This window comes from Pimephales promelas, chromosome 23 (genome assembly GCF_988280905.1).
Source record: "Pimephales promelas chromosome 23, fPimPro1.hap1.1, whole genome shotgun sequence".
In the NCBI taxonomy this organism is placed as follows: Eukaryota; Metazoa; Chordata; class Actinopteri; order Cypriniformes; family Leuciscidae; genus Pimephales; species Pimephales promelas.
This window is the reverse complement of record NC_142791.1, coordinates 846,367-860,453: the sequence shown is the minus strand read 5'-3', so window position 1 is coordinate 860,453 and position 14,087 is coordinate 846,367. Positions and strand designations below refer to the sequence as shown.

Genomic DNA, 14,087 nt, shown 5'->3' with positions numbered 1-14,087 from the left:
TTCTGTTCAGTGAAAGTATGACCCTGCGTGTAAATAAATGAATGAATATGGTGTTCACTCTGGCTTATGCATTTTAGGATTGATCCTTATTCCTTTTTTATCAATATTAAATCCAAATTAAATCCAGCTAGCTAGCTAGCTAGCTAGCTAGATAGATAGATAGATAGATAGATAGATAGATAGATAGATAGATAGATAGATAGATAGATAGATAGATAGATACAATTTTGCGTTCTGACAGCAGGTGGCGCTATTGCACATGCTTTCGATGCAACTGTGACCCAGACTGAAGAGTAGCACACAAAAGTCACCGATCAGAGGTTGGGATGTTTCTATTCTACACATTAGTGCATTTTTGCTGTGAACTTAGCTTTTCCATCTTTCAAATCAGTGAATAAGCCACCGAAATGAGAGCATGACCTAAACAGCAGTCTCTGCGTCACTAGGGTTTTACTCCAGGTGTCATTTTACTAACACCATGACATTGAGTGTGTTGTTTTGTAGCCGTGTTCCAGATCTTTTCCTGGAACTCTTTGTAAATATGGAGTTTGGTCTCTCGTGTTCTTTAATAGTGTACGATATGTTTCACTGCACGTCTGTATACAGTAATAATCGTACTCTCTCTGATTACATAAGGTTGCTCTACTTTACATTTACAGGTCACAGCTCACTAAATGTGATCATAATGCAGTTGGCAACCATGTGTGAGTTCATGTTACAGCTGTATTCTGTAAAAATAACACTCGTAGTTACTTGGAGGCGCATAGAATCCACAGTTATTAGAATTAATTTGAGTCAAACAAAAATAAATCTGACCTCTACCCCCGCCCTGCTCTCTTAATATGTATTTGAGGCAGAACTCAAAGGTTTCACGGGTCAGTCAGGAAATGAAGTTAGTTGTGGCGGTCACTCTTTGACCTTTGCCCTCAGAAGCAATAGTTCTAATCTCAATCTGGCCTCAGTGAGATTGCTTGACATTAAAAGTGCCCTTTCACATTTAAAAGTGATTTGTGGAAATGTTTGTGCTAAAAGTCCATGACCCATGAAGCTGGATTGGAGGTGGTCATGTGTAGAACATATTTATGGAAACACAACAGTTTTCTTAAAATTGAGAAAAAATGTATATAGTAGTCTATATAAAATGTATGTATGTGTGTATATCTAGGCATCATTTATCACTGTGTATTAAATCTCAGGATTTTGGACCCCACTTTTCCCCCCGAATTTTGAAATATATTATTTTTATTATACATTATTATATAGTAGGCTATATATATATATATATATATATATAAAAGAAAAGAAAAAAAGAAAAAATCTGCGAAAAGAGAAAAATGTAATATATACATACAGTGAGGTCAAAGATCGATATATAAAAACAATAATATTTTTCAAAATTCTAACATTTTATTTCCAAATTTAAATGAAGAAAAAATAAACATTTTCTCAAACATATGCAACCACAAAAAGATGAAAATTGTATTTGTGTATATATATATATATATATATATAATTTATTCAGTTTGTTTTTAAAGTTTTGTAATAATTTGAATAAAATAATAAAACTATATTTTTTAATTAATTAATATTCATATTATACAGAGTAAGGTCCAAAAATCTTGTTTTATTAATATAAAATAATATTTTTTGAAATTCTAAAAATGTATTTCAATGACATTAGGACTTTATAATACAGAATATAAAAATTATAATTATAAACACTCTCAAAAATGATTTAATTGCTCCATTTATTAAGCTTAATTGAAAAATCCCCCCATGTTTCATTTTCAATGTGTGAAACCGAGAACTAAAACTATATTTATTGAACTTGCATATTCAAGGTTTCCTCATATCGATGCATAAATCCCTTATATTATCAAAGGTCATGAGACCACATCTGTTCCAGCGCTGAACTTGAAATATCAGGCCATTTATCGTGCCATTAACCCATGAAACGTTAACTCCAACATAAGTTAAGTGTGAATCAATTTTAAGCTCTTGTATGCTCTCTGCGGCTCGAGGTCAACACACACCAGTTGCCCGTGATCAGCGACAGGACTCAGCGAGCGCTCCTAATGAAAGGAGGAGATCTTCTGCCAGCTGTCACAGTTCTGGTGGCCTTTGAAGAAGGGGATGCTGGGAAACGGGGGGGTCACAGCTGCAGGGCAACTGCAGATCAACCTCAGCGAGAGAGCTGAAGATGTCAGAGAGAGACAAAGGTCAAAACCCCTGAGGCTCTGGCACAGACTTCAAGAAGCTCACCTTCACAACAGAACATCTACAGCATACAGCGCTGATTAAACAATGGGTCACACGGACACGTGTGTTACGGGGATTTTAACAGTGTTTGCAGAGAAATGCAGTCTAGCGTCTTATTGCTCATACACTCTAAACAATGCTGGGTTGATTCAACCCAAATTTGGGTCAAATATGGACAAACTCAAATGTTGGGTTGAAAATGTCATTTAAAATTCAACTTCAACTGTATATTTCTTAATGACATTTTTAACCCAACATTTGGGTTTGTCCATATTTGACCCAAATTTTGGTTGAAACGACCCACTATTTTTTTTAGAGTGTAAATATCAAGTCAAGTCAATTTTATTTAGTGATTTTTACTATTCCTTCAAAGCCAAGCAAGTTTTCGGGTACTATGAAATAAAAATGGACCCTTTTTTATGGAATGTCGCAGTATTTATTTAAAGTGATTTATCCGTAATTTTTTTTAATTCATGTGCTCTCGTATTCTTTCATCAAAATAACTTCCCTTCCTTCTTGCAACCCACCTCTTCTCTTCTCTGATGACGTGTTTACTGGCGGGAGGGCGGGGCAAGCTGTCACTCACATCACATCCACCAATGAATGATCCGATCGATTCCAGATGGACTAAATCCACACCTGCCCTACATTTGTTCTTGTATGGAAGCCGTTTCACTGGGATGCACGTATTAGATAGATAGATAGATAGATAGACAGACAGACAGACACACAGACAGACAGACAGACAGACAGATAGACAAATAGATAGATAGATAGATAGATAGATAGATAGATAGATAGATAGATAGATAGATAGATAGATAGATAGATAAATAGATAGACAAATAGATAGATAGATAGATAGACAGACAGACAGACAGACAGATAGAGAGATAGATAGATAGATAGATAGATAGATAGATAGATAGATAGATAGATAGATAGATAGATAGATAGATAGATAGATAGATAGATAGATGTGTCTCTTGTAGTGAATAAATGTTATTACCCGTTTGCCTGTGAGACTCATTCCTGTAAACTGTAGTGAAGCGGCTGTGAACGAGTGTTTCTGTGCTGGAGAGTCTGGTTAAACATTGACGCGGGGAGCCGTGCTTCATCATAGGAAATACACACAGCGGCTCCAAACCTCCATCTCAACCTGCTGACCCCTGCTGACCCCAGTCCTCCGTCTTCCTGGAAGACCAAACCATTTCCTTTGTGTGGTGGGCTGTATAAATGTGAAGGAGCTCGCTGGGCCGCCTCCAGACCCCCCCGCCCCACCGTCCACCGGCCCAGGACAGGACATCAGAGGATGTGAGACAGACAAACGGCCGTCTGTGCGCTTTAAACGCTGACCCCGGTTCAGACGTGTGACTTGTGCATTTGCCCTCTCTTCTGTTTTGAAGCCGAAAGGAAATCGGGGGTTACTGGCAGTTCAGGCATGATAAGATCTCTGGATGGAGAAGTTCACATGGAGGAAAGGTTACGTGAAGTTAAAGAAAAAAAAAAAACCCTCATTAGAGGATAAAAGAAGTGGGAAGACAGCAGACAAAAGCCTTATTCTTATTCACTTTGCAGAACCCCCAAAATTATTATTTTTAAAAATCACACTAAAAAAATATTTGAATGTCACTGCATTAGATAAAACAGTATCGAGAAGAAAAAATGCTAGACATTCTCACACAACTAACCTCACTTTTCGGAGTCAGTTTTGCAATCATTTTATAAATTATAGATTGCATATTTTGAAAACCTAGCTAGCATTAAAGGAGAACTCCGGCGAACAATGAACCTTTGGACTAATAAAACATCGGTACATAGTCAACCGTTCTCTGAGATTTGTTTTCATGATAATCGAATGTAAAGAGTTTTATCTCTAAAAACTGCATTGAGAACTTTGTAAGTATACAGACCGTTTAATAAGAAGATATTTTATGAAGACAGTTCACAGGAGGATCCATCTTAAAATAGTCTCGATAAGTCAAACCACGAACGTCGTGCTGAGTGTTCTGAGCTGTATGAAGTTCATCGAACTTCTGAACTGTATGAACGGCGTTCGGGGATCGACTTATCGAGACTATTTTTTAAGATGGCTCCTGTCTGTATACACGAAGTGAACTGTCTTTATAAAGTATCTTCTTATTAAACGGTCTGTAAACTTACAAAGTTCTCAATGTTTCGTTTTGCATGTAGGGACCCTGATTATGTTACTGTGTTAGTGTGGGGCTATTTTGAGCCTTTTTAGTGGTATAAACTAGCGATTTCTTTTTACTTAGTCAAAACTCTTTAGATTATCATGAAAAGAAATCTCAGAGAACGATTGACTAGGTACCGATGTTTTATTAGACCAAAGGCTCATTGTTCGCCGGAGTTCTCCTTTAATTTTCTAAAAAAAAAAAAAAAAAAAAAAATTGCATAAATGTCATTTTTCTTTCAAACAAATGTGACTAGACTTGAGATTTTGCTGAAACTATACATAATTATAATCTTACAAATACTTTTGAGCTAAAACAACTGGGGAAATCTATAACCCATTGGGCTTGAATTGTTTATTCTGACATTTGTTTTAAGTGGCCGAAAGGAAGTGCAAACTTGAGATCAATGCATTTCTCTCACAATGGTTGGACAAGACACTTTTCAAAATGGAAGCCAACTACCTGTTTTCCCGTAATTATGAAACAATGTTTTCCAAATCCTCCTTACCATCTCTTTCCTGCCATTGTTGAGAACTGGCAGTCATGTAAACACCAGTTTGGAAAGTCTTTTTATATATACAGTATATTGTTAATTTATGATTTGGAGTCAGACACGGAGATGATGGTCATAATGAATGCTGTAGTTCAAATGGTTAATATTGCTTCTCACACTTCGTTGCCTGATAAAAAGCTTGCTTTCGAGTAGTTTACTCATGTTCGACAACCATCAAGGGTTAAAATTTGACCTCTGGCCTCATGTAAGGTTATATATTAAAAAACATTTCGGACACATTGTAACCTTGGATACATAAATACAGGTAAAACATGGCAAACCATCATTCAGTTCTGTGCATTTCAATATTTTATTATATGCTATCAGTGCAAATAAACACCAAAGAAGACGGAAAATAAGAAAACTAAAAGTCTCCAGTCAACATAGGAGTATATGAAGTTTTTTTTTTCACAACGCAGAGCCACAACATTGATGAGAGACTCTAAATTAAACAATGTTGTTTTTTTTAGTCAACGAACAAAACCATTCAGAAAAAAGAAACAATTACGCACACTTTCCTCAGGTTTGAGCACAGGCTCAACAGTTTAGGACTGCATTTGCAGACAGATTATGGTTTAAGTACCCATCTCTCCATGATAAAAGCATCTATTTTAAGACTTGACATTTCCCCATAACACAGGGACTCCCCATGCACACAGCATGCTACAGGCAGAGCCTCGAACAGAGCAGTAGATGAACAAAGATTATCGTTAGCACAACATACACATGCAGAAAAGCATCATCCTCCAGTACCCTATGTACATTATTACAGTTTTCATACAGTATGTACACCGCAAGACGTTAAAAACTGATTTTTTTATGTCTTGAACAATACAAAATAGTAATCTTGAAAGCAATATTTACATAAATGTATCTAATCATTGTCAAAATCGTACAGAGAATGTGGAATAAAATCTGTGAATTTCTTTTGTAGTTTAATGTTTAAGACTCAAGTGATGGGCCTATCTGAAAAAAAAACAACATTATTTCAATCAAATAAAGTGAACATAAAACACTAAAGTATCAAAGTGAATTCCAATCTGATTCACACAGTATCCTGAAACAACCCTCATGGTATAATCTCTTTCAATATTCAACTTCCTGTCAACACCGTAAATGTGTGAATGCTACATATAGGGGATTTAGATAAGATACAAAACAACAAATGATACAAAATTGTAAAAAGGTACATTTCATTGGCTAAAAATATGACACTCAGATTTTTTTGATTTTTTTTAAACATCATGCCATCATTATCACCACATAACAGCTATAGTTTCATTCCAGATGAAAAATAAAGCACGGTAAATCTGACTAAGGAACGTTACCTTTCGATCACATGTGAAACCCTTCTTGACCTTTACAAGAAAGATACCTGATAGATTACACTGCCGTTCTGCTGTAAGAAAATAGACTTTATAAATGGACATTTCAAATCCAATATTGTGCTTCGACTGTACAATTTTACACGTCTCAGTAAAACGAAAAGCATCCTGATTTGGCTGTAGATAAATATAGTGTGAAATTAGCAGTAACGTTTCTGGATTCATCAATAATACACGCAATTGGATGTTCTTCATAAATATTTGAGTTGTGGAAGGAGAAAAAGCTTTTTGTGGTTGCGCTGAACAGAGAATTTAGCTTAGCATACATCCAAAAAAAAAACATTCAAAGATGTGTATGCAAATGGAGAATCACGATGTGAAAATAAAAAAAAGGACCGTACATGCAGTTCTTTGGTAGTTCACATCTACCATTTGTCCACGGAAGCGTTTAGGCGGTCTTCTCTCGGGCTGTGGGCCGGAGAGTTGATCCTGTGCTCATAGTCATTGTACGGCTCCACTTTTGCACTCGTGACGCAGTGGGCCGGCTGCCCCTGATCCTGGATCTCAGCTCTGAGCTGACCGTTTCCCCGCTGAAGCATGTAGTAAAGAATCGGGTTAGACCTGGTTAAAGGGGGTGAGCCTGGACTGGATCTCTCCTCCCGGCTAAAAGTTCCTCCAGGAGACCCCTCGGGTGGTTTAGGACTGGCTACGGGAGAGGATTTAGCCCAAACTAACGTGGTATCAAGAGGTGTGGGGGCCGTTTTGGGAAGAGAATACGGGTACCATGGCAAGTTTGACAACTCGTAAGGGGATAAGTTCCCGTTGGCTGCACAGTTTGCCTGAGGGATGAAAGGACTCGGGGTCTGGGATGTCCCTCTTGGCTGGGACAGCTCCTTCAGACAGTTCTCCGACAGGAGGAGCTGCTTGAGAACGTTGAAGCCTTGGCTTTCTCTGGAGAGAGAAGTTTTGCTCTTGGGACTCCCAACTACGTCTTCCTCTTTTGGTATTACAAGGCCTCTACCATTCATTTCAGGTTTTCCAGACGACTGACAAAGTTCACTACTTAGGCACTCTGTCAGTTTTCTTTTTTTAGGGACGGGATTCTGAAAATCCATTGGCTCCACTTTTACAGAGTTCCTGTGTGGGTTTGAATGGTAGGTAGCATTCTGCTGTTTCAAAAGCTGGCCGAGAAGCCCAAATTTAGCAGCGGTTTCTGTAGGACACAACTCGGGTTTTGTCGCGTCCTGTGCTTCAGCAACGGGCGAGTGTTGTTGTGATGATCGTCTCCGATGGTACACCCCATCATTAGAGCTGTCTGATGAAAAATTCTCCTCTACTGGCTCTGTTTTGATCTTGCACTCCAGCGAAGGCTCGTTTGAGGCTTCGGTCTGAGGCTTCTCCAGCCTCCCTGAGGTTACTTCGAATCTGTGCCCACTGGTTCCTTCTTTCTGGGGAGCCGTTCCCAGCAGAAGCTGCAGGACAGTGCGCTTCTCTAGTAGATTTTCAATCTGTGTTGACGCCGAGGGTGATTGGTTGCATTTGTGAGGTGAAGAACCTTTAGTCCGCTTGTTCGGAACGACGAGTCGATCCAAGAGGGCCTGAGGCTTGTCAAGCTCAAGTTCTGGGCTTTGCCTTCTGCTCATCACTATTTGAGAGTGTAAAGGAGGGGGAGAAGGAGACAAGTTCTTTATACCACTCTGGGCTAGATTCTGTAGGAGCTTGCTGGCACTGAAAGGAGGCTCCACCATCTTTTCACTCGACTTACACAGATCTAGTGGACTGGACTGGGCATGAGGCGAGGGGAAGGAGTACGAAGGGGAGGCCGAGGTGAAGGCAGCCGTATGCCGGTGCAGAGGACTCAGTGTTCTGCTGTCCTCAGGTGTGCCTATCCGTTTTGTGGTCAAGTTGCCGATAATCGAGTCAGGCCGCAAACCAGGACTATCTGAACTTTTGTTATGCCTTCTGTGGTCCAGCAGTAACTGCATTAGAGTGACCTTATCGTGGGATTTCATGTCTGGGCTGGTCTCCGGATCTGTGGCCTCAGGGACCATCGGCCACTTGTTTACGAGAGACTCCGAGGGGGGCTCGGATGATTGGCTAGCCCCTCTGCTTTTCATGGAGAGGTCGATGGGGGAACAGCTGGAGAAACTCTCGGCATCACTGCTGTCTTTGGTCAGGCTGTTATCCTGGTTGGAGTACTCGCTGTCCGAATGCAGGGAGGAGGCCCGGCTCGGCTCGTCCTCCAGGTGTCCGTTTCTGGTGAGCTGCTGCTGGGAGTTGTGGTTGTTGAGAAGCAGAAGCAACAGACTGCTGCAGTTCTGCGGCGGCCGACCCTGTCTGTCGAAGGGCCGCCTCTCTTTGGGGGGTCTCATGGTGGGTGAGGAAAGGGAAGGGCTTCTTTTGCTGGGGAGTGTCCCATTTTGAACATTTAAGGAGCTTAGCATGTCCGAGGTGGGTGTTGGTTGCCTCTTATCCTGCGTTTGAGTAGCTATGGCCGCTAACCTCTCGCTGGCTGATCGACTGGTTAATTGTGCTTTTAAGGCCTGTTCTCTGGAGTACTGCTGTAGATGAGCCTCGCTGGACAGCAACAAGGCCAGCTGGCTGCAAGCGACACTGGGCTTGGGTGAAGGGGCCGGACTGGTCCTGGTCCGCACTATGTTGGCAACAGCCTTGAGTCGCTCTGTGCAGGACAGTGATTCTGAGCTGGAGGGCTGGGCAGAGGAGTGAGGAGAATCACAGTAAGGCACGGTCTGTTTCTGGTGCTTGCTTTTCCTCATGAGGCTTTTTAGGCGGCCTGACGCGGTGCCGTAACTCTGGTAGGTTTCCTTACCAACAGGAGCACTTTCACTGCTCTCCCTGTCGAGCGATTTGTGGCTTTGAGAAATGTGCTGGGACAAGGCGACGCTCTGTAGCCGAGAGCTGAAGGACTGCAGCAGAGAAGCCAGCAAGGTGCTCTCTCCCTGCGCGGAGCCATCGTAGTGCTCCCTTCTTTGTCCATTCGTGTCCACCACGGCGCCTGATCGTTTCTGGCCGTCGTCTTCATTCCACGCTCCCGAGCGAAGCAGTCTGGCTTTTTTAAGGTGCTGTGAGGCAGCACTAGGTGGTCTACCCTTGTCTGGCAAGGGGGAGCCACGACTGGGGAGCTGAAACACCCTATTCACCCTGTTGGCATTCTCCACGGTGTTTTGAACCGGTTCTGATCTCTGTGTGGCAGTGGCAGCAGGCCCAGTGGTGACCGGATGCATTAGCAAACCTTCCAGATATGTTAAAGCAGCAGAATCCTGGTGAGTTTCAGGGCCAGACTCCACCCCATGAGTCATGTTCAACAGCAGGATGCCCTGATGTGGTGTTTTACAACTTCTGAAAATGTCTTAGATCTGTGCCATAAATGATGAGAGCAGAGAACTCCAGTAGCGCTTTGGATTTATTTAGTTTCTCTTCAGTCAAAAGGTTTTACATATAGGACTAGAGGGCATTTGTAATGTAAAGTACGACAACCCAGCTGCCATCGTCGTGCATGAGAAAATCCACACGGCTGATCCACACAGATTTGTCGGTCCCGATGAAGCAAACACTCTATATTCTGGGAGAAACCAAAGGCTCGGTGTTCCCCGTTTGCTCTTCTGATCTCAGATGTGGCCACACGGGAACCTACAGCACAAGAAGAGAGAACACACCATATGAGTGACAGGCTTCAACATCCCAGCATCATCAAAACAACCACTGTAACTTTCTCTGAAGTCTCCGTCAAGACCAATTAATCACAATATAAGGCTATAATAAACTTCAGAGTGCTCGCACAAAGCTTCTTTTTGACAAACTCCAGCAAATGTCAGTCAAGCTGCTCTCGCTTTAGGACCTCTTCATGTTCTTTCTTACGTAAAGAAAGTCTTTAAAGGTCCATTACATCCCACGAGGCTGAGCATTTCTGAGATAATCGTCATCTCCACAGATTAAGGAGAGTAAATGTAAATGTACATCTTAAGGTTTATTAAATCTAAGTGAACCTGTTTTTATGCATACTACACCCAAAAGAAAGATATTTGCTTAAACTTTGTGAGTAAGAAAGAAAACGTCTTGCCAGCAGGAAGAATCGTGACGATGAACACTATAAATATCACTCACAATCACTTGTCATGGTCATGAAATTATAAAATGGTTAGTTACAATTAGGGATGCGCGATATATCGGCCAGCGTATCGGTATCGGCCGATATATGTTCATTTTTAATGTTATCGTTATCGGCCTGGTAAGAAAATGTGGCCGATATATTAACGCCGATAAATAATGTATTGTTCCCTTCAGCTAAAACACTTGTTGAGCAATGTTTATGTTTTTTAATTTCTCAAAATATGATTGAAATCTCTTCAAAAGAATGAAAATACGGTTCGCAAATCTGTTATATCGGCTACATAACACTATAATGAGAACATCATTATAATCGTGCGCTTGGGACATGGGTTTAATTGTGAGTCTTTTGTTTTTGTAATCAGGCTCTCAGAATTAGATAAATTTATCGGCCGATATATCGGTTATCGGCTTTCAAATATAAAGGATTATCGGTTATCGGTATCGGCCAAAATTTTCATATCGGTGCATCCCTAGTTCCAATCCTTGATTCTGATTGGTCAATAGCTGTGCTTTATTCACGATAAAACACAATCATGACCACTTCACCCAACGGCTCTATTTATCACTGCACAACACCGCATGTTGTCCTATGTAGCTTTCACAATTAAACGTTGTTGCTGTTCACGTTCAGGGACTACTTTTTTCTAGCTGAAGGATGGCTTTTAGTGATTTTACTTCATGAAAGTTGCACTATTAATAAAAACAATATAAATGCTGTTCGTTTTCTCACACAAACCACTCGTTTCGTGTCTTAGGCCATCAATGTGTACTTACATTTACGAGTCATTAAATCATGTTTAATTTGGACTTCTCCATGCATGCTCTTTGAGGTGGTGACCATAGACCTCCATTATATGACTGACAGACACGAACGGTTTGAGCTCAAAATTGAAACTACTGCGGAAACAAAGACACCTACATCTTGGATGCCCTTGAGGGAAGATAAAACATACCAAACATTAATTTCAAAGTGAACTATCCCTTTAAATCCTGGAAATCAAGTTTCAGGCATAGACTGTAAAAAATATGGACAAAGCATCTGTGACGTCACACATAGACTCTCTGAAGAACGGGTTTGAGGCTGTTTATGGGCGGTATGGGCGGCGCCATAGTGGAAAATCTTGGAAAATACAAAATACAAAAGTTCAGAAAGGATACAGAGGTGGTATGATGTGTTGTGTCAGATCATGGCCGAGATGTCAAATACAGTTATCAGCTGTCAATCAAAGTTAATTTGTTGTACGTTACGTATCTAAATATGATCTAAACTAACGAGATAGAAAAAAATTCACCCCCCCCACAGTTGTCAGGCACGCGGAACATATTGAAGATTACAATAAAAAAGTCCATGGGACCAAACTGTAAACATGAATTTATGTTGTGAAAACGGACATTATAACATGACGTCTATGGATATTTGCTCCCTTTTGGGACCGGCCTCTAGTGGATTTGAGATGTATTGCAGTTTATCGTAATTTCAGATTAGAATGTTGCCGCTTGGTTTCAGGACTACAATCTACATAAAACATTTTCCTCTTCCTCTGATATGGCAGTTTCCCCAGCATAACAGGACCAAAGAAGTGAATAATACCCATTTAAAGGCCAGTGGTGGCCCTGCAGAGCGGGCAGGTGTAGAGGGGCACACCTGTTCCTCCACAGAGCTACGGCATCAGATAACACGACAGCACCGCTGGCTGCTCGCACGACGGGCCTGAACCCTGTCAGAACTGCTTCCATAAACACTCCTGACTTCCCACTGTCAGGGCCACCATCATAAAGGTTAATTAATACAGGATTCCAGCTCCCCTAAAGCAGTGCTCAGCTGCCAGAGAACATCTTACCCTGCGTGTCCTGCCCCTTCAGCAACGGGGCAACGTGTTTCAGAGGTTTGCGGAGGAGTTGAGCTCGACCTTGAGCTGGGGATGCTCTTACAGCAATTCAACAGCATATCCTGAATGTGCTGTAGTAACTTAAGATCCTCAAGATGACGTGACAGGAAAATCCTGCGAGAATCAGCACAAGGTCACGTGCATTTAAATGTGATGCAAACTGCATTAAGCTGCAGAGGTTGGACGCAACAAGTTACGACCGCGAGGACAGCGGAGAGGAAAACTAATTCATTAACTAATTCAGTCTCGGTTACATTATCAGCCTGGGCCACTGACCTAAATTTAACAACCTGCTAAAACTGGGCCATCTGATGTCTCACGCTAATCTTAATGGGCCAGATTAAGATTAATTTCCTGCTAATGGAGGAATAAAAGATCAAACTTGGGACAGATGGAGAAAGAAGATAAACAGACAAGCTGAAAAACAGCACCATATGAACAATAAACACATCATTCGAGACAAATCAATATCGGTCTACGATCGGATCAAGCTGAATTAGATCTTGTCCATAAAAACAAAAGGAAAACTAAAGGGAGAGTTCAGCAACAATGAAAACTGTCATCATTTACTCACCATGAGGTCGCTCCAAACCTTGAGTTTTGAGTTTTAAAACAACATGATGAGACTTTCATTGTGGAAAACATCTTTTAAGTTTTGCAAAATAAAAATAAAAAGTCATACAGGTTGAGAAGAAATTGACAATTTTGTTTTTGGGTGAATGATCCCTATGTATATACTTATTTACTTTATTAATAATCTTGGTAACACTTTGTTTTAGGGTTCAAATCTCACTATTAACAGGTTGCTTATTATTGGCTGCTAGCCTTATTCTGCATGACCTTAATCCTACCCAATACCTAAACATTACAAAAACAACTTTACTAACTATTAAAGGAGTAGTTCACTGTAATGAAAGCTTTTGCTGATAATTTACTCACCCCCATGTCATCCAAGATGTCCACGTCTTTCTTTCTTCAGTGGAAAAGAAATTAAGGTTTTTGATGAAAACATTCCAGGATTTTCTCCATATAATGGACTTCAATGGGGTCCAAATGAGAGTTTCACTGCAGCTTCAAAGGGCTTTAAACGATTCCAGACGATGAATAAGGGTCTTATCAAGCGAAACGATCGCTCATTTAATAAATAAATAACAAAGTTTAAGTTTTATAAGCTCAAATGCTCGCCTTGCTCAGTTGTGTGTGACTCTCCTGTTTGAACTCGTTCATCAAAATGAACAAATCTATTTGAGTCATTTCATTTATTTCGTTCGCTGAATGAACCAAATGACTCGAAAAAAGATTTGTTCATTTTGATGAACGAGTTCGAACAGGAGAGTCACGAACGCGCATCACAGAACAGAGCAAGGCGAGCATTTGAGCTTATAAAACATAAACTTTGTCATTTATTTATTAAATGAGCGATCGTTTCGCTTGATAAGACCCTTATTCATCGTCTGGTGTCGTTTAAAGCCCTTTGAACAGTTTGCACTGAAACTCTCACTTGGACCTTGAGCCGTTTGGACCCCATTGAAGTCCATTATATGGAGAAAAATGCTTAAAATGCTTAATTTCTTTTCGACTGAAGAAAGAAAGACGTGGACATCTTGGATGACACGGGGGTGAGTAAATTATCAGCAAAAGTTTTTTTTAAAAGTGAACTACTCATTTAATAAGCAGCAAATTAGGAGTTTATTGAGGCAAAAGTTGTAGTTTATAGTTAATGTGTGTTCCCCAT

The 14,087-nt window shown here is 40.6% G+C and overlaps 1 protein-coding gene across 5 annotated transcripts in view; it reads right to left on the bottom strand.

The window, feature by feature from the left end:
- Nucleotides 1–5,293: 5,293 nt before the first annotated feature.
- Nucleotides 5,294–14,087, bottom strand: part of nrip1b (nuclear receptor interacting protein 1b) — a 77,119-nt gene continuing 68,325 nt past the window's right edge. For all 5 annotated transcript variants that reach the window (XM_089126005.1, XM_039675927.2, XM_039675926.2 and 2 more), the window contains one exon: nucleotides 5,294–9,983. In XM_089126005.1, the coding sequence (XP_088982131.1) occupies nucleotides 6,758–9,652 (2,895 nt within the window). In that variant the 5' untranslated portion in view covers nucleotides 9,653–9,983 and the 3' untranslated portion in view covers nucleotides 5,294–6,757. The remainder of the gene's footprint in view (nucleotides 9,984–14,087) is intronic.